Genomic DNA, 22,038 nt, shown 5'->3' on the forward strand with positions numbered 1-22,038 from the left:
TAATTTAGAATATGATATCATCAATGTTATGACAGATGTATGTGTAGAAGTTCTACAAATCCAGGGACAGACAGTAGGGAGAGATGGGTCAGGAAAATTTTTATAGATGAAGCAACACTTGGACTAATTTATTGAGCAATAGTAAGTGTTCATAAGCAAATAGAGAAGAGAAATTTTGATTGTTCTCAACCTCAGAGGAGATCTGGGAAAAGGAAGTTTTGCTACTTCTGCTGTCCCTGTTGGCTAATGCTGCATATCTAGGGCCAGTTCAGACAGGACAGATTCTGTGGAGCCTCCACTGTCCTTCCTCCCTACAGAGTAGAGGAATTAATCCTATAGACCTTGGGACATTGCTTGCTTCCATAGTCATTGCACCATGTGCATCTCCTGGATTTCAAATTTTTTTGAGGATAGTTGTCTCCTTAATCCAATTTCACCATTTTGGCAATGAAATAGCATCTGGAATATAGTAGGTTTTTTTTTTTTTTTTTTTTTTTTTAAAGTTTGTCAACTATAATGTACGTCTTTGTACTTGATTAGGAGTTTCCTGGAGGTAGGAGGTATACAATTGAACCCTTCTGTGCTTGGCACTATGCTTTAAGTAGATATTGATTGATGTTTGATGAACAAGGAGTCACTCAAATTTGAGCCTAATGGTAAAGTTGATGACATGCTCACTATGGGACCTTTCTGTGGGCACCCAGTGTCACTGTTCTTCCTCCAGGCAGTGAGGACATGAGTGTCCAGATTTCTCTCACTTTTGCCCTAATACAATTACCTCTCATCTTGAAAATAGCTTACCAATGTGTGCTCTGCAGGGTTATCATTTCTAGCTTAATTTAAAAATACATGAATCACCAGATTTTGAATTCCCAGTATTATCTGTAAGCCATAGAAGAGGTATTTTGGAGAAAAGGATCTACCCTGGACTTTCCAACTCATTCTATTGATGCAGCTGCCTAATCTGTAATAAGACTTTTTTCCACCTTCCTTTTTGGCTATACCTGAAGGAATTGTCAATATCACTACTGTTCTTATGAACTCCTTTTTTATCTGCATGATCTTGTTCTTGTTCTTGGGTTTCTGGTTCATGTTCCAATGTCATATGGTGCTAGACAACCCATGGTGTACCTGAAACACTAATGGCAGACTACATTCTTACTGAGGCTCTACTACTATATGACCCAAATCTTACCATTTTTGACCCTGACCATACTCTTTTGTGTCGTCTTAAACCCACGTCCTGAGGTTACTTCCAATCCCTAGAGTTTACCCTTTCAAATAAAGTCTATGAAATGCACTGATACAGCCTTTCCCTTAAACTTCTTGGATTTCCTTTGGGAGCAGGAGGGGGAACCTGGAGGGATAGGCGAATTGCCATGGATTTTATATGACTTGTTACTCAAGATGTTTCGTTAAGCTGCCAAGAGATTCACAGCCTACCCACGTCTCTAAAATAACCCGTTTTATTTCAGTCCTTGACCTGAGCTTTGTAGTAATCGAGAAAGTCACAGCAACTAAAAGGTGTGGAAATGGAGAGTTGTCTGTATATGTGTTGGGTGATCAATACATATGTCAGCAAATGGGGTGGGGACAACAAGAAGAGAAAGGGGCTGGAAAAACTGAGAAAAGCTTCCTTTGCTCTCCAGGTTTTCCTCGTGGCCATTCGTTTCTTGGATTTAGACATTCATTGATTATGGACAATGGTCACGGGTACAGAAGGTCCACCACCTAGAGGAGAAGTATGCCCTCCAACCAGGCTCATAGACCAAGTTCTAGCCAGATTCTTCCAGAATAACATGCTGCACTTCCTCCATTAAGCTCAATCTCCTCAACAATCCCCTTCTTATTCGTGAAATGAATCACGAAGAGATTATTTTCGGGGCAAATCGGTAGAAAAATCCTGATGCAGACAGTTCCCCTTCTGATTGCAGCCTGACTCGTACTTATTGAATATCACATCAAGTAGTGGTTCAGGGGTTTCAAAGGAGAGTTCAGCAAAAAGTGGGGGGCGGGGAAGCCCACAAAGTTTTTCCAAGTACCTACTGCAGAGTTATCAGGTCACAGATCTAAATGTCAGCACTGTATGCCTGATTTGCACATTCCAAACCAATTTGGTAATTTTTTAAGAAATTTTTATCTGCATGCATGAACAGCTTTGGAATACTAAAACAATTTAGAATCATATTTATTTTGCTACAGTTCAATTAACTTAAGTGCTGAAACAGGCGCTCCTACTAGTAACTAGTTTAATCGGTTACTATTACAAGAAATCATTTCCTCAGTGTTGGGACGCTCCGGTGTCCTCTCTGGATAGGGCAAGATCTCACATAGGTATGCGGGACTGGGAAGGTGAAGAGTCTGGCAAAAATCTCTGCCCTAACAAAAAAGAAAATTCAAAGAGCTCATTCTCTTATTTAAAAAAAAAACAACACTATCCAGGAATCCAAGGTGGGTTTCCATCTTCTGCTGTGATTTTATCACCTCCTGTTCCCCTGGAACAACTTTACAGCCACTCAATAAGCACAATGAGGGTGTGGATCAAGGGTCGAAGACTTTTAAAGCTATTGCATAAATGCACTTAACCATGAACCAAAGTGATAAATAGGAAAGCAAAATGAACGTCAGGAGCCCTGAGAAGAATGATTAGCAGGGACAGTCAGAGCAGCTGCGAAGGCAACACCTGAAACAAGGAGTCCCTTCTGGCTTCCACCGAGGATCAATTGTCCTAATTGCATTTGCATTAAAAGGCACAACTGGCAAGTGGCGAAAAGGATTCCTTACAGGAGAAAAACATATGTAAATTTTCAAAAGACACAGAGTAGTTCTGCATGTTACTTTTGTGTATGTGGAAATGTAGTTGAAGGAAAAATGAACAGAAATTGCACACACGAACCATCCGGGAGAGATGACTGCGGAGGCAGGAGAAAGAAAGGGATTGGTGTGTGATTTGTTTTCACTTTGGGTATTTTGGATAAAACGTTAAGATCTCATAAATCTGGGTAATAGATATGTGGGACTCAATTCTATTATTTTGTGCACTTGCATGTTTATTTGAATGCTTTTCTAATTAAAACATAAAGAACACTTTAAAAAGAGTATGCTAGTGTCTGCTTTGTAGCCATTGTTAAACCATTTAATGAGAATTCCTCTTCCACTCTGGATAGCACAAGCCCTAGATTATTTTTATTAAGGTTCATAGAATTCCATAGATGGAAGGACGTGCCCACCTTCCCCTCCCCCCACTTCTTCATTCTAAAGGGCATTTTCACTGAGTGTGGCCACTGGATTGGGGCCCAGTCTTTTTAATATTAGAAACAGAGTTCTCTTTCCCTACTAACATTGTACTTGTTGTTCCAGGTACAACCTCAAAGAGGCTATCCATAGGCTGAGACTGTGAGTGTCTGGAGATCAGTGTTGACAGAAATCCCAAGACTTAACTGTAGAGAGGTTAGCATGGTAGAAAGACAGGCAGAGAATATATTTGGGAAATCTGAAGAAGTCCCCTGTCACAATCAGATGGTAGTCAACCTAGCATTCTGTCAGAACAATGAATAGAGACTCAGGATTGAGGAAGCCTTTGGTCAAAAGGTGGCTTGTCAAAGTGGCCATGGCTTCCCCGGTATCCTAGCCTTGAACCAGAAAATTTTAAAGCCACTAGGAAAACCATGAAAAGTGCTTGAATGTTGGCTCATTTTGTTATTTATTTCCTCAAAAGTAAGGGTGAACTGAGCCTCCAAATCCAGGCTAACATAGGGAAGTTGTTCATCGGTCCACTCAAATGCAGCTGGACGCTGGGGTCTTGGCTCTGTGCCATTCTCTGCCCTAAATCCTCATAGACATGGATGATACAGATAGTCCTTGACTTAAGATTGTTCAAATTATTATTTTTAACACTTTAAGATGGCATGGAGATGATATATAATTGGGAGGAAATTGTACTTTGAATTTTGAATTGGCATCTTTTCCTGGTCCAGCCGTACATAGCACAACCTTCTCAAGTGACACTGGACCATAGCAGTGCTCCGCAGCTCAGAGTTAGCTATATAAGCCACAATCTCTGCAGCAAGTGCATTTTTGACTTGGGATCCTTTCAACTTAGATGGGTTTTCCAAACATGACCTGTATCCTCCATCCTCCATGACTGAATGACAGCAATCATTTTAGAAAACACAGCATGTGTAGATGAGAGAGAGCAAGAGACTCACACAAAGGGTCCTGGCAGGAGTGTCCTACCTTTATTATTAGGAGATTCACATTTTGCTTTACTCTTATGCTGTTAACTAGATGTGGAATAAGATCTGTGTCTATCCCTGTGATCTCTGCTTAGAGGAGCTCAATGACTGTAGAATAAATGTAGTATATGAAGAGCTTGGCTTTAATCAGATGGGAACAACAAAACTACCCAAACTTTTCAATCACAAATGGCCTACAACAGGAAAAAAATGTTTTCTATTAAACATGAATATTTTATTCTTGGAGGTGTTATAGAGAGCACAATAGGTCAGAAAATAAGTTCTGAGGTCAATTGGACTTTGCCCAATGTGGAAAATAACTTCCTTGAACTTCTATTTCTTCATCTGCAAAATGGGAAGAGTGGTATTGCTACTTATTCTTTAGGTAGGAGGATTTTTAAAAAGCATATGTGAACAACCAAGCAAAGTGACTGAGAGATGGTAAGTCCACAAAATATGTATCATAATTATCATTTTCTTCACATCTTTCATAACACTTTGGGTCAACTGAATTTTCAACTGGACAGTAACATTTATATTTTCTTTCTGCAACAGGAATATTCATCTTATTTTGAAATGGGGATATAAAGGAAAAGGGTCAGTTAAGGAACATCATTTCTCGAGACTTAATTTCTGGGAATCATATACCCAGAAGTGTCTCAGAGCTGATTCCAAGAAAGAAAGTCTGCAAATTGATCAAGTTTCTAAAAAGAATTGATAAAACCCAGTTTGTAATAAAAAGAAAAGAAAAGCAAATAATGCCTTTAAATCTCCCCAATGCCATTCTCTATGGTATCTAGCAGATAAGACTTTTTAGGAAATTCAAATTTAACCTTCGAAATGCTGAAACCCTGTGAATGCCCCTTGATGCAAGTAGCTACTTTCAGGTATTAAAATTGTATCAATTAGAAGAAAAAAAGGGGGCCTCCCTGAAAGCATTGTTGAAACATGAAGAGCCTTTTCTTATTTGTGCAGTAGGATCATGCTTTTATCATCCCACAAAATTAAAATTGAAAAGTTCTGTCCACAATCCAGGTTTTGGAAATCCCTGCAGGCCTCCCGTCAGTCCAGCAGCACGGCAGTGAACAGGATTTTAATCGTCCCCTCCAAGCAAGCACCAGGGTGGCAAAGGCCAGCTGCTGACGGCTGACAGGGAACCACCCCCACACAGGGCCCAGCCCTAGAAGTTTCCTTCTCCACAGCTCCACTGCCCTAGCTGGACAGTTGCCTCTTTTGTTTATATAATCCCATTGATAGTGTCATCATAAAAGGCAAAAAGGAAACCATGGGAAATCTTTGTCCAAACCTTGCTTTGTACCTGAAGTTCAAGTCTGTTTGGTTAACCTTCTGTTTCTACCTTCTCTTCCCTTCAAGTGACCTTTTTACTCTTAGTCTTCGCCGTGGTGTGCTATGGCAGGCAGTGTTTCTATGAGCCCCTGGCACCATGTGACAAAGGAGCTCTTATGGGTGTCCATGAATTCATTCATTCATCAGGTGCATGCACAGGAACTCCCCTTGTGGGCTACCAACGTGCCACTGGAAATGGGAAATATCAGCCCAACACTCAGGTAGGTCCCATCCTCCAGAAGCTGAGGCCAACCAATGGGTGGTGAACTTCAATTTGCACTTTCCCTCTAATTGTGGTTGGTTTACACTGTGATTCATATGGTTGACCCTGGAAAGGATGCTTTTCCCATGAATCCAGCTAAGTGGAGGAGAATGAGTGCATGCATTGCAAGTGATCATGAAGTTACCTGACATGAAAGTAAGATGGCCACATCACATGCTGTGTACCAGTTCACTAACTTACCCTTCTCTAGGATGCACAGTGATTTACCCCCATTCTGTGATCCATACACATATTCCTGCCATCAAATAGGGAAGTGCTCACAGAGGGCACTATCTCTAAGTCCTGTGAAACATTACTCATACATTTAATTAGAGGGTGCAGTGATCAAACTAAAAACCTGTGAATGGTTCCACTAAGAATAAGCACGGCTTCATTTTCTTTTAAGAATTAAGTAAGTCCTTTAAGTGCACTGTGATAGGAATAAGAAAGGGACCTGGTTGGAAATGAAGTGAGAAAGCAATGATACAAATGGAAACAGAACGGGGGTTTTCAACACCACCAAAGTCAATCACAGGAAAGTACCTGTGAATTTCCTTAAATGACTTGCTGGAGGGTATTGTGCGGTAACTATATTACGATAGCTACTTTTTTTTTTTCATCAATTAGTATTGTTAAAGAGAAGCTTGACTATAGACTTCCTAACAGCAGCAAAAATAAATTCCTTCCAATTAAGTAGTCTAATAAGCTATTTAGGGTTTTACCACTTAACATTCTTTCCTTCCCATTTAATTTCAGCTTTCACTTGGATGTCATCTTGTTGAAAATCCATCACAGAAAACTATGTGGAAAAAAAAAAAAAAGATGATGTTGCTAAGTGTTCCTGATGTTCAAAAGCCAGCAGAAGCACAATATTTTTTCTCCATCACCCCAGGATTTTTTGCTAATAATTTAGCTTCTTCCTACTCAAAATTAATATATGAAAATATATGAAAATGGTCAATATGCAAATTCAAATATCACACTAGCTACTTGCCTTCAGTTAAGTGCTATATGCATAAATTTGAAACAATACAATATTTTAAGGTTCTTGATTATAATAATGCCAGGGTGTGCATATGTGCATGTATAATTATGCTCATTTAATTTAATCATGAAAATATTATAGGATCATTTGGTTTTTCTCCTCTAAAAGTTCTTTCACTTTTTTTTTCAACTAATTAATTCCACTCTGCCGTATCTATAGGAGTGCTCATGGTGAGCAATGAGTGCTGATCTGAAAGGAGCCTCGTCACATTCCTATGGAATTATAGACGAGAAGGTGGCATGCGGGAAGGTGGGCAACCTTTTGCCCAAGCACACATTCTCCTCATGGAACAATGCTGGGCTTTTCAGTAGGACCTCGTCCTGGTCCTGGAAATACCTGAATTTTATGTTCACTTCTTCTTGCGAGTTCTCAGTGTCCTTGAATGCTGGGAATGTGCCCTGGGGCAGTCACCTGATTACACAGAAGGGACCTGGACACCAGCCCGTGAGACCCACACATTCCACATGCTTGACTGGACTGCAGCTCCGGGGATTCTGCACAGTTACTGGAATCACATGGGATACATTGAGGGGAATGAGAAGGTGGAGGACATTTAACTTAAGCAGATCATGCCACAGTTAGTAGGAGAAAATCAGCCATGGCAGAGATGAAGCACGCCAGGAAGGTTTTTGCATATTATCTTTTCCCCCACCAAGGAAATAATATTTTTCCTTTCACAGAAAGACTTTGTTCCTTTTCTCCAACATGTTAACTGAGACCGGTCTAAAGCAATAGGCTGCTTTGTACCCATCAATAGAATCTCTACAGCATCTTTTCCCCCAGGGATTAATTCAGCTTTTGATTAAATCTTTCTGAGATTTAGATCATGATGTTACAAACCTCCAAGGAACTCCTCTATGAGTTGTGACCTTCTTTATTACTCTCTGCTGTTTGATAAAGTACAAAGATTGATTTATAATGGTGTTTAGTGTGTTTGAAAACAAGGAATAGCAAGGAGAATTGGAAAATGTGAGATTAATGTAAAGTAAATATTTCCAAAAGTATGCTTTGGTTAAAATATTCTATAATTAATACTGAGTTACAACTGTGTAGCTAGTAACACTGGTGTCAAATGAGTATAATAATATTATTAGGGCTGTAAATTATAACCAGTGATTAGCTAAATAACCCTACAAAGAAGGGAGAACTGGCAAGGCTGAAAAAAGAATTTCAACTCAATATTACACATTGTATATAGTTTCGGGAGATTTAGTTTGGAGGACTTTTAAAATGAGACAAGCTCCTTTTAAATAAACTAATCATATCAAGTGTTCACTTATTTTTGGTTTCAGTAATTATTTTTGCCATTAGTATCATCAAGGATGGAAGTGATTTAACGTTTTGGGGACAACATAAAATGAATCCTTTATCTTTAATCAGGACGCTCCAGTACCAAACTAGTAGCTATTTCTTGCTTTTTAAAATTCCTTATTTTCTCTCTGTCCTCAAAGCGTTTATTAGAACAGAAAGTTAACCCTTTAAGCAAGATATCCTTCTGATATCCTTGCTGCCTCCCATCAAAAGATGAAAGAAGCCCTACATAATTTAAGCAAAGTGAAGGCAATAAATACAGTATTTGAAATAATAGTAACTTCATTTTCTATATTGATAAAATACTGACAGATTTTATCAGTGGTATAAAATAGAAGTAGCACCACAGGGAGCACTTCTGAATGTTGTTTGCACATTTTTAAAAGTATTTCTTGTGACTTTTGATTGGCACATTATAATTATACGCGATAGTGGGATCCATTGTGCCATAGCAGTACATGCACATAACGTAATTTACCCAGTCTCCTTCCCAGTACCTTCCTTTCTCACTCTTCCTCCCTCCCTCATCCACTTATTCTACTCTATTGATCTCCCTTCTGTTATTGTTGTTTTAATTAGTGCATTATCTATCTATCTTTATATAGGGCATCCATTGTTGTATATTTGTAGGTGGACATACCATCATTTGGTCAATTTCCTTCCTCAGTATTACCCATGCCCTCCCCTCCTCCCTTCCTTAACATAAAAATCTAAAATCTCAGCAGAGACAATCCATTCATTTGGATGCTGGATAGCATTCTTGATAGCTCTATCCCATTTCCAATATTTACCAATAAACATTCTTTACTTTCTAGGGGACTTTTGGGAGAGGGCTAGGATACACTTAGCCCCCTTGCCCCAATGCTATGCTGATGCTAGATTTTGCAGTGCAAGAGGTTGAGAGTGGCAAGGACCATCTGAAATTAGGGAGGGCAAAAGGCTAACAACGGATTCCCTGTCATCAGGTTGATGACCCTGTCATAAACCCCCAGGCACAACGGACATCCTGACAAGAAAACACATCAGCAATTACCAGCTCATCCCATAGGTAAACAGATGACTTACAGATGACAGGGGCTACATCTCATTATACGTCTTTGAGTCAGATCCAGTCCATCTACAGGAACATTACTTCCTACACTGACTATTTAACAGGACCCTCCCTAGGGACAGTGGCTTCTACTTAAAAATACACACTTTCCAGGGCTAAGAACAAAAACTGAGCTAATCGGTTTGATAAAGTCCCATGTCACTTTTCACCTCCGAACGTTCATTACAGAAATCACCACGACTGCCTTTACAGCTTGAAAGAAGACAAGGTAAAATACAGGAGGCACCCATTTCCTTAGAGCCGAAATGCATCCATGAATATGGAAAAGCAGGGAGAAGGGGGACAGAACCAGAGAGGAAACAGAATAATAATAAGCAAGTAATGTGTACTGATCTGAGAAGTATGCCAGCAGTTGGGTTACGATAAATAAGAAAAGCAAAAGTAGATTTGAAACATTCGTTTCCCTTTATTAGCTCAGTGAGGCTGATGTGTACTGCACATTAAAAAAAAAATCACAGGAATTTTCATACAATGAATAAAACCACAACAATACATGTAGAATTGGCAGGTGGAAGAAAAAGCCCAGCAAGGGCTCAACTAATCTCTCACTTTCCCTCTTCAGCATAGTTCAACCAACAGTATTACACTTTCACCTACAAATCTTAAAGTAGCTCTTTCAAATCAGCAGTTCACATTATTGAAAATGTCTGTCACATAGGTACAAATTTAGAATCATCACATTATATTACATGGCTATTCTAGGTCATCTATAGATCAGGTCTTAGACTACAGTGATTGAAGTTCTCGTTACAGCCATCAAAGAAGGACACAGAATCATCACCTACTGTAAGCTCACATCTAAAGGCATGAAAAGGTTTCCTTTTTCAACTGACCCAAACGTCCTACCCCAATAGTGCAAAGTTCCCTCTCTGCTGCTTTGAATGTTGACAGCCCGACTGGTGTTCCTGGAGTCATTTAGCAAAAATTGACTTGGGTGCACTGGAAGAATTAGTCTGCTACATCTCTTTAAAAAAAAAAAAAAAATCCCACTTTTCTAAAGCACCAGTTCGGTTACCAAAATTGTAGATGTGGTACTTACCACAGTATGAAGGCAATGGCCTGGGTCTTCTAAAAACCCTGCAGATCTATGCTGAAATTGCCTCCTGTGAAGATGGGGTGCACGTGTTCACTGGAAATATTCTCTCCAAAAAATAAAAATAAAAGGAACACACCTTACGTTTCGATGGGCTACCCACAGTGTCTGCATAAGGTACAAATGCTCCACTAATTTGAGATGCGATTTGACATCCATGGAGGAAAACTATCTTCATGGTGACAATATTTGTCAGACTGGAGGGGAGGGGATAAATTAATCCTCAACATGAAGTCTGTAGTGTTGTCTCTTGATAAGTGAGAAAAGAAACCAAATAGTTCACTCATGTCAACAATCCAGGGCGAAAAAGAGAATGTATTTAAAATTGGATCACAAAAATTTAAAGGCAAAATAGAGAACGCATCTGGTCCTTAAACACATAATAGGATTTACTAAATATCGATTTCTTAAAAATAATTTATTGCTCTTAATAGTTTTTTTTTATTATTATTCTACAACAGAAGATACCCAAAATTCCAAAAGAAAGACTGTAAACTTTAGTTTGGCGTTCACAAAGAGTTAAAATACCTGCATTTAACCTACAGAACAACAAGAATTAGGCGGATTAAAGGTGTGTTACTGTTGTAACGCAGAACCTGTGAACAAGTTCTTTTATGTTGTCATAGTATTTTTATTGCTTTCTATCTACTTAGAAATAAGAAGCCAAAAACTCAAGCAAGCATCCGACAGGACAGACAGTGGATTCACTCAGAACACAGTATGCTGGTGATAAATGACTGCAGCCGTCAAAATCCGCTGCATTGGCCTGGGGGTGAGACCCATTGTATAAGATCGTGTTGGGTGAGAGAAAGGAAAAGAACGCTTAAGTAGTAGGTATGTCACATCTTCCAGAAAAGTCACGGGAGCCAAACAGTAATCGAATCTCAATTTAGAAACTTGAATACACACTCCAAACGTCAGTGAATTCCATTCCAGGGACTCCACACTCAGATGAAATCCTGATGCTCAAAATGGAGGTTTTTCTGAAGTTTTTTTTATTGAGTTTAGCAGAAGCAATGTCATCAAGAACAACATCATGGTCACGTCAGAGGCCATGCTAGTGCAAGTAGAAACACTGCTTCTGCAAAAGGCGAGTTTCCCCAATGAAGAGTTTACACTCCCACCTGACAACCGCCATGCATCCTAGGGGAATTTCTTCTGGCTTTATTATTTTTATCATCTCATAATTTATAATAAATAGGCTATCTGCAACTGATAAATATGTCTCTTTAGTAAACAAAGGAATGAAACATCAGTATTTATACAGGATGCATAACTGTAAAAAATACAGATAAATACCATCGTCATACTCTGCCAAGGGAAAGAGATACTGGCTTCAAAGATAGTCTTCAGACACACATTAATTATTGTAAAAATCATACTGTAATTATTACCTCAGCATTTTGTATCAAATTAAAATCACAAAAATTAAAACAGAACAGCATTTTAAAAAGATTTTTGACCTCTATTTTCAAAACTACTGTTGATAGAGAAAATAAAAACATTTCTTAATGGTTACCCATTGAGAGACTTTACATAAAATCATGATATCTTCTAGAAAAATTTTAGATGAGAAAATTTCATTCCCCTAACAAATCCAGTGTATAAAACTTCAAAGAAAAACAAGCAACAAGAAAATGTGGAAAAATATCGCAGAAGTGGTTAATACCTTGAGGGGACTAGGATAGTTTTTGACAAGATGCTCAGATAGAAGCTCACCTAAGAAAGGAGGGATGGATGTGCGTAAAGCGTCATTTTTTTTTTTTCTGTAGTTGCACTCAACGGACACACACACTGTCTTTTGTTTTTTGTTTTTTGTTTTTTACAATCAAATATATATAAGCAGTAAGTTCAGCTTCTAAATATGTTAGTGTACAATAATTGGTTCACCTCATAATTACATTTGAATATTCTCGATTAAGAAAAATTTAGCAGTTTCGAAAAGAAGGCTGCATATACAGTGCATAGCTGTAACAAAAAAGAACATCGTTGTATAGTATGTACATAAAATAAAAATACTCCATTTAACATCTGTAAATACTTAACTACATCAGAGAATGTAGCGATTATACTATCTGAACACATCCAGAGAGTTCTACTCAACTCTCCTTTGTAATGTAACACCGCGTCCGCGTCTCGGGAAGAACTGCTGAACGAGCTGCACGCTTGACCATTGACAAGGCTTTTAAGATTTGCAGTGGAAGATCAACGTTTTGGACATTTACATGGGTGTCAGGACAAAGGACGAACTACAGAAACTTCAAAATGTTAGGAAAGTTTAGCATTCTGGTGCCCGCAGCATCCTCTCCCACCCAGATTCCATGGCAAAAGGAAAAGGGAAAAGAAAGAAAGAAAAGGGAGAGAGAGAAAGAAAAAGAGAAAGAGAAAGAGAGAAAGCGGGAGGGGAGAGAGAGAGAGAGGAGAGAGAGAGAGAGAGAGAGGATGTTAGTTCTACGGAACCTGTGGTTTCTTCGGGATTGTCACATAATCATTAGGTGAGGAGAGAAAGCTTGCTTCAAGTTGATTTTGCACTTTCTTAAAAAACAGAGTACGGAGGCCAATGCCCTGGACATCAGCAGCTGTCGTATTAGGGTTGTTTTGTGGTTGATTGATTAGTTTTCTTTCCTTTTTAAATTTATATGTTTATATGTATATATATATATATATATACTTTTTTCCTTTTGAATAGATTGTGAACATTTTGAAGTTCTAGGTTTTAAGTGTGTCTTCATGGAACTGCTGCCATTTGAAGTGGTCTGCCCTTGCACGTTCTGGTCAGGTGCCCCTAGTCCTCACAGGTGCACACACACACACACACACACACACACTTCCCCCAAACCAAGCGTGCACATGTGCACACGTACCCATACACATGCATGCACGCACGCACGCACATGAACACACACACACACACACACAGTCACCAAGAGACTCCGGGGAAAGCAAAGCTGACACCCATAAATAAACTTGTGCTTACTGGATATCACTCTGTCTCTTGCTTCTTCAGCAGCTCTGCTCATGTAAACCATTGTTGTTGTGGTTGTTCTTGTTCTTGTTGTATTGTTGTTGTTTTGTGGTTTTGTTTTTGTACAGAGAGTGTAAAGGAGGAGAAATTCATAAGTATGACTTGCAATAGTCTGTTAGGGAAGGGCGCGCTGTCCCGTGAGGTATTCACCATCTCTGTCGTCCTCAGCCAGGTAACATGTTACCTGCGCAAGCTTCTCTGAGCTTCTTTCAGTAAACTATCAAAATCCAGAGAGTCATACTTGCTCTTGGTGGAAGCAGGGTCAAAGTCATCTGAGTTTGAATCTGAAAGAAACCCAAGCCAGGTTAGATACACTCCTTGCTGGCAGCCATTAACACAAGCATCCCAATTCAAGATTATCCCATTCACTTGCAATTTAGCCAATCAATATGCTTTATAAAAGCAATGCTCAGATGTTATTGGATATATGCATATATATATGCAGAGCAGGGAGCCATGAAGTTCCAAAAACATATACCTATCGATTTTTTTTTTTTAAGATTGAAACACTTCTGAGAGGGTAGGCAGGGCACACTTAATACCTATGTTTTATAGATAACCATCCTCCTCTTTTCCCTGACATAAGTGACTTGCTTAGGACTTCTCAATAACTTAGATGCAGAATCAGTACAAACTGGAGCTAATGTTCTCCTTACAGGGGTTACTCTCATTAAGCATACAAGCCAGTTAAGTGGGACAAAGAGAACCATCAGAACTTCTCGTGGTTCCCAACCTGCTATACTCCTTTTAGAGGACATATAGTCAACCCCTGCATCTACCCCTGAACCTCTAAGCATTGCAGCAGCAGAGGTGCAAACTCGCCCCAGATTGGACCCAGACAAATGTTTCAGATACTGGAGGGTACATTCACCCTCTTTACTCATTAATAGAAACAAATATACAGCTATAAATAGAACCAAACTCTTGGAACCTTAAACTAGCCCAAGTCAGATTTTGTGCAAAATTCCACGTGTTCCTTCAAATAACTCTTAACAAAACAGATGTGCTTCCACAGTGTGGAATGTAAAATGCAATTCTGTTACATAGTTCTAATTTTTCTCCATTGACATCTACAAAGAAGTCAGATATTTCCTGCTGGTCTTTTGCAAGTGAGAAAGGTTGGCTTGGAAGTATAATAAAAAGCCTCTTACAAATACATTCATTATTTGAAAAACATTAATTTGAAGGGAAAACAAGACCTTTCTGGAACACATTAACAGTTCTACTAAAATATGAGCATTCCCAAGTCAATTACAAAAGAAATTCTCAAAGTGATAGAAGAGCGTAATAGATAAAATGGAAGTGCAATCGTTGACAGAATTGTTTTGCTGAAAGAACTGCAGTGCTCTAAGTGCCCCAGCTCCAGGCTGATTTTCTGCTGCCCTCGACCCCCTCCATCAACTTTCACTTGCTTAGATTTTAAGACAAGGAAATTCCTTCACTTTTCTTTTTCTTTCATTCTTACCATCCCTTGTTCACGTTTCCACACAAGATTGTCTGGGTAAGAACAACAAGAGTCACAGTTTTGCACAGACATAAAAACAAAGATAAAAAGGTTCTATCTTTCCCCAGTAATATCCCAAATACTCAATTCTTAAATTACACTGGGTATGGTCCTCTTTCATGGTCTAATGAATGGTTTGCTTAGATTACTAAGGCCTCCTGAGCAGCTGTTGTTCAAATCAACTTTTTTTTTTTGTAGAGACAAAGTGTCATTTGGTGCAAAGGGGTTTGAGATCAGCCTCCTTTTGCCTACTATATCAGGATGGGTGATTTGTCCAGACGGTGGTTCATGTGACAAAAGGCAGCCTGAAGCCATCAAGAACATGAACACATACTCTTCCTTCATTTTGAGAATTTTGAGAATAATTAAATTTCCTAACTTTGGATTATTCTAAGTGACACCAGAACTTCAGTGTTTCTGTATTTTTATTTTCAACAGTTTCTTAACTGGGAAGTGTTGACACCTATACTGTTGTACAATCATGCTATGTCACCCAACAGGTAACCACCCCCCCAAAAAAATAAATCTATCTTATTGCATGAAATAGAATGTGGTCACATTTCTGACACAATAATATTCACTTTGCCCCTTTTCCTCCCACTAACAGAAGGATGGTGGAATTCAGAAGATAGGAGAAGAATTTTCTAGGAATAACTTAAAAGCCACTCTATTTTTCAAAAGGAATTATTATAAATAATGATACTGTATTAACAGAAGCAAATCACATCACATTTGGAAATGTGGACACTAGGTAGGTATTCAAATTAATGTTTGTTGAATGAATATATGAATCTCAAAAGCCTGTATATTATTCAAACCATGGTTGAAAATATTTGTATTGGGATCTGGGAATTATTTACCAATAAATGGAGAGGATGTATGTAAAATTATGCATATATTCAAAATGCTAATAATTTCAGACACTTCTGGGTTAAAAAGGAATTCATGATGGATGTGTTATTTCATTTTCCTTGTATGTTGGAACATCAGTATTACATATAACTACTTCCTGATCAAAAGTTTTACGTTCAAAATACTGACTCATCCTTCTATTATGATCCTGTAGTCCCAGTATACTTTCTGTGTCTTTCCTCTTTAATATTTTTTATCAAGGTGTATTAGAAAGATCCATTTGCTTATAAGACAAATGGTAGAAAGACAGATACTGAAGATTCCTATAAATCAGGTCTCACATCCTGGCCTCACCAGAGTGGCCTCTAGCAAGTCACATTGAACTTCAGTCTTATTTATAGAAAGGGCTCAAGAATGGTAGCTGAAATCATCATGTTTTGCTTATTTAAAAATATTGTTAGTTTGACTAGTTTCAATAATAGAAAAATGGGATGTGTAAGCTAATTTTACTTAGAGGAGCATATAAAAACAAAAAATTGGTCCAACCTGTCTAATATGATAGGTCATTTTACTGTCTTGGTAAAATTAATCTGTATTTCATCACCATCACTTTATTCTTGAAATACATAAAAATTCCCAATTCCTTTAAGAGTCTAGTGTATTTCATTTTCACCATAGTCAGTGCCCATGTGTGCCCTGAAGCACTTAATTTGCATTCTTCAGGGAATAAAGACAAGACACCCGGGGAGAATTTCTTAAGAGTTCTAAAGCTTGCCCTGGTGTTGATTCTTCCATTTTAAAACAACTCCAAATTTCTAACTTCCCATCGCTATAATTTTAAATCATGATCACGTTTACTATTTATTGAACACCTATGTTCTGCCAGACGCTGGGATAACAGCTCCTCAAACTTTTATTTAATACAGCCTCCGCAACAGTATTGGCAAGGTGTTTCACCAAGGAAGAACCAGGAGCTCATGGAGTTGAATCATTTCCCCAAGACCCGTGGTAAGGCAAGTTTCAAAGCGAGGCTGGCAGGGTTCCAATGCAGGGATCTTTTGATTACACCATGCCTACTCTCAGAAAAACTACCTCTCCTGCCACTAGAGAGCTTGAGGGAATTGGAAAATCCCACGCCACCACAATGCACATCAAACACACCTCTAAGAAAATACAGAGTGAGCTTAGCAATGGCAAAGTTTCTATTGCTGCTGGCTAGGCAGGGAGATGAGAGGAGGGGAGGAGGCAAGCTTCTCAGAAATATTTCAGGGAGGTGCCAGTTCAATTTGGAAATACCATCCAATCCTCCCTCTACCATGATGAATAGTGATCTAAAGGCCCCTCTAGGTAGCTTATTTTAAACTCTAGATGTTTTGAGAGACCAGAAACACCCTGGCCTTCATCACCGAAGGAAATAAGTCAAATCAACTCAAGGCTTCAATCTGTCTTGAGTGTTTTTATCAGCCAACATTTGAACAAATGACTTGCCACGTTTTATATTTTTATCCCTGGGCCTCCATCTCTCTAACAGTCAGCGGCCTCTCCCCTGCTCCACACTATCTATTTAGCTTGTGAAGTGAATTATAGCATATTCCCTCTGAACAATGCACACCACCAATATCAATTACTCCAGAAGACATCACTTTGTGGAAAGGGAAAAAAAGAAATCCTTGTATTTGGTATTCATTTCTCTCTTTACACCACGCAGGAGCGATAGCAATGATGTCTGGTAATGCTGAGGAATACATGCATATGCTAATTTTATGATTATAATAAATTAATTTTGAATAATTATGTTATATGCACAAGGCATTTGCCTTCCTTCACTCCTTCCTCAAGGAATCAAAAGGCACGGGAGATAAGGAATGACAGGCAAAAGAAGAAAATCAAAATTGGAAAGGAAATTAAGATGTCCACTGTAGCATTATTTATATTATCAAAAAACTAAAGAGTGAATAAATCTGTCTCTAGAATGGAATGATTAAATACAATGGTATTATTTGCCCAATAAAATACTGCATGATCATTAAAATGTGTTGATAGAGTATCAATCCTATGAATCACATCCTCAAACATAAGAAAGTAGACATTCCAAGACAAAACACTGCAAAGCAACACAGTCAGAGGGTAATAGTGGTTATCTCTGGGAGATGGGTTGATAGGGGATTTTACTTTTCTTCTTAATAATTTTTATATTTTCCAAATTTTCTCCCTTGAGTCTATACAACTGTTATCACAAGGGAAACAATATCTGTTTCCTTCTCATCAACTGTGAAATGGGGATGACAACGGTATCATCCACCCCCTACAATAACTGGGGTAATTCAATGAGAAAATGCTTGCAAAGCCCCTGGCACAGTGTCTAGCACATGGACGCGCTCATCTTCTTATCTACTTCAAAGAAAGTAAATGTGGGGTGATGTAGCCTGTGAAGCTTTCACTTTTGCCTCTCAACTTGCAATTCATAGAAAATAAGAATATTTTTCAGAGTTTGTGAATTAATAAGGAAGAGAGAATAGGACTTTCTTCTATTCTGTTCCATTAAACAAACATGGCACTGCTAGGTTTACAAAAAGGATTCAGGGTAGGCATGGAAAGGAAAATCAGATCACAAACATACCCACACAAAAGACACATGTGTGCACTTTATACACCACAAACACACACACAACACATGTAACACACACACACACACACACACACACACAGTGCAGTGTAAGCACCTATGCAGCTAGTACAAGAATTTATTTCTGCCAGTTATTGCCAAAATCTGGGACCCCTTGATTCTGAAACTGTTTCATACATTTAAAAAAAAATTCATTCAAATATTCCCTCCAGTAAAATAAAGTGATGAGATGCTCCAACCCCAAGTGCCTGCAGAGTACGTTTGCTTCCGTTTTGAGCTCTACATTATGGATTCCTCACTCTACGTACAATAAAATCCATACCTAGGTCTGCATAGTTAGACTTGAAAAATTGCTTGCGTCCACAAAAGTACAGCTGGAAGTCAGTTTCGTTCGACCTGCGCAAAGTATATCCATTTTCAAGAGCAGCAAAAGCATCACAGGTGTAGCGGTAGGTAATGAAACCATAGCTGTCTCTGCAGTGGACAAAGAAGAGAAATTCAAAACTGGTTAAGGAGCATTAGCATACAGCACTGTAACCCTTTCTACTTTGGGAGACTTTGCTGGGGCCAACGTCTGAGCTACTGCATCCATTTATCAGTGTGATTGTCCTGTCAAGCAGCTAAATACTTATTTCTGGGACAGGAAATCTCAACTAGAAAGATTAATAAATAGGGATGAAAGAAAATAAATAAGGTTCTGAACTCAACATGTCATCTGTCAAAGCACTTACACTGGCAACTCCCATCCCAGTAATCTTAGGGCCATAATTTTTTACATACGTCAGCTTCTAAACAAGAAATAATCTTGAAGATTCTCACCCATCATCCCGCAGATTTACTGTGCACTCCTCAATTTCACCAAAAACTTCAAAGCGGTCCCTCAGTTCTGTCCGGGTAGTGTCAGGTCTGATTTTACCAACATAAATCACGCGGCGCTCTTCCTATGGGGGCAATGTAAGCAGAGACTTTAGCTAGTTCTGGAGATAGCAAAGAGGATGCCCCTCTAGAAGCATCCGTAAAGTACAACCATGCACAAGAGAAACTCACAGAGCATGCCAACTGGAACAAACCATGTACCATGCCCAAGAAAAAACTACCATGGAATCCAAATTCACTTTCCTTTTCTTCTGTATCAATTTCTTCTCTCTCACCCATGCATGCTTTTTCTGTGTCTCCATTCTTTCCTACTTTCCCTATCCATTTGGTCCTTTCCTTACATAAAATTGCATGTACTGGGAAAGAAATTTGTGCAATGAGATCTTTTCTTTTCTTTTTATCAATGGATAACTGACTAATACCTGTGAAAAGTTTGAATACTTATATCTTGATGATTAATCTTGAAAAATATTACAATACTGACCTGGCTTGCAAAACTATTTAATTTCTAACCAACTCAGAATTCTAATAAGGTGTTGTACAAATTTTAACATTCTTAAAAAATGGTTCTTAAATTCTAGTACACAAAAAATTACTTGGGGTCCTTGTTTAAAATACAAGCTATTGGGGTCTATCCCACCTGAACAATGAAAAAAGAAATTGTAAGACAAGGTTCAGCAATCTTCATTTATAACAAGCATATCCCAGTGAATCTGATCCAAGTGGTCTAAAGACAATAATTTGAGAAATGTAGTCTTAAAATGTAGGCCATTTTAAGCCATGAGTCTCTGAAGAGTAAGAGCTAAATAAAAGAGGCTATAAATTTCACTTTTCCAATAGATCTGTCTTATTTTAGGAAAAGACTAGAGGGGTGTGGCCTAATTTTCACAATTGAAGTCAATATCATCATCATCTGAAAGTCATCAGCAAGTTGTAACTCACAAAATATGGGAAGAATATTTTGTAGCCTGAAGATAGATTACCTTAAAAAAAAAAAAAAAGATGCATTCTCTTTCTCAGTGTAAGAAGCAATCCTGCAGCTCTTGCTCTAAGGTGGCAAAGCCAATGGTGATAATGTCTCTCAAAACTGGGAGAAGGGTTTTAAGAACACATGGAGTTGAGAACAAGGATGTGTTTACCAACTAGTCTATGTCTAGCAAGGCCAAAGGAGAATAAAATGAACTTAAGTTTGCACAGCATTCAGTTAACTGAAGCAAAGACCAGGAAACACAGGACCAAACATAGACTTCACCTGTCTAAGAGTTCTCCCTGGATGCACTGAGAGACTCCATTCTCGGATGGTAGGAAAGGTAATTTAGGCTTGGAGTAAAGAGACATCCTACAATACCTATTGAATGCTTTTCCTTTTCATGTGCCAGATATTTAGCAAATGGCAGATAGGGAGCACGTGATGAACACTCATGAAATGTGACCGAACACTTCACAGACTCCACACCTCCTGGATGGACAGCTCATCTGTGCTTGGCCATATTTTACATACGCAATACTCTGGTCTCTATTTTCAGAGTCTGGGCTTCAGACTCAGTCAGCTATCTACTCGACATCTCAGGCTGGCCAATCCCCAGGCATCTCAGACTGGACCAGCCTTACCAAACCAGGCTCTCCAGCTGCCCCCCTCTTCAACTGGTCCCTTTCACAGGCCCTTGCATCAGTGAAGTCAACACCATCTAGAAAGCTATTCAGGATAATATTCTGAGCACCTCCTTTAAACATATCTGATTTCTCCTTGTCTCCTTCACATGTCCAGTCACTAGGTCCTCTTGAGTTTAATCTCCTCAATCACCATCTAGTCTGTTCCTTTTATTCCCGCTCCCCTAAGCCAAGCTGCCAGATTTTCTTTCTGGACTAGTGTAACAGCCTTGTAGCTTAGATCCCAGCATCCACCTTTTCTTTCTTCCAGTCTGTTCTACTATTGCTGTCAGAACAGTCTTTACTAGGGAAACAGGAATTTAATCATGTCAATTACTATCAAAAACATTTCAATGGCTTCTTATAACTTTTAACAAAAAGCATAAATCATTAACAGACCTGGTAGGCAGGCCTAGCATGATCCAGAACTATCTCCCCAGTCCATTCTTTCCTTGACTGGTTTCCTGCCACACTGAGCCTCCTTTGGACCCCGGTACATACGACGTTCCTTCCTCACCAAGGTCTTTGCACAAACCATTCTAGTGCTTCCTGGAATACCCTTCTCATACTGCACCCCAAGCCCCTTGCATACACTTCCTAGAATTACATTAAGCTTAGCACTCATTTCCTTTCTGAGACTTGAGATGAAATCATACATCTTGTTAGTTGCTGTCATAGAATGCAGCTATTTCTATTTCTCCTTTGTAGCTCTATGCCCAGTTGTAATTAAATAATTAATGGTTTCTTTATTGTTCAATGTCTGCCTCCATAGTACCACACAGGACTTCATGAAAATAGAGACCATATCTTTCCTTTTAACCACTGTATTTTAAGTATAACTGAAATACAATCTCCATGAATAGTCCTTGTAAAAGAAACCAACTGCCAATTAGTTAATCATTTTGACACTTAACCTGTACCCTTGGCCACATTAAAGATGCCTAAGTGCCTTACTCTCCAACACAAAAGAGATTGATAGTTGGGTTGTTGCTTTTATTATAGGAAAAACTGCCCAGGTAGCTCAGCTAAGTGGTGTCACAAAGTGAATAAGTTACATGTTTGCAGCCTTGGGGGTCTTAAAAAATGACCTCTGGAAGTCAG

General features: G+C 38.8%; 1 protein-coding gene across 7 annotated transcripts in view; it reads right to left on the reverse strand.

Annotated features, from left to right (window-relative positions):
* Positions 1 to 9,693: 9,693 nt before the first annotated feature.
* Positions 9,694 to 22,038, reverse strand: part of Ppargc1a (PPARG coactivator 1 alpha) — a 607,642-nt gene continuing 595,297 nt past the window's right edge. For all 7 annotated transcript variants that reach the window (XM_027937500.2, XM_027937523.2, XM_071614193.1 and 4 more), the window contains 3 exons: positions 19,231 to 19,352; positions 18,734 to 18,885; positions 9,694 to 13,713 (listed from right to left, as the gene is read on the reverse strand). In XM_027937500.2, the coding sequence (XP_027793301.2) occupies positions 13,610 to 13,713; positions 18,734 to 18,885; positions 19,231 to 19,352 (378 nt within the window). In that variant the 3' untranslated portion in view covers positions 9,694 to 13,609. The remainder of the gene's footprint in view (positions 13,714 to 18,733; positions 18,886 to 19,230; positions 19,353 to 22,038) is intronic.

The sequence above is a fragment of the Marmota flaviventris genome, chromosome 7, assembly GCF_047511675.1.
Source record: "Marmota flaviventris isolate mMarFla1 chromosome 7, mMarFla1.hap1, whole genome shotgun sequence".
Taxonomy (NCBI): domain Eukaryota; kingdom Metazoa; phylum Chordata; class Mammalia; order Rodentia; family Sciuridae; genus Marmota; species Marmota flaviventris.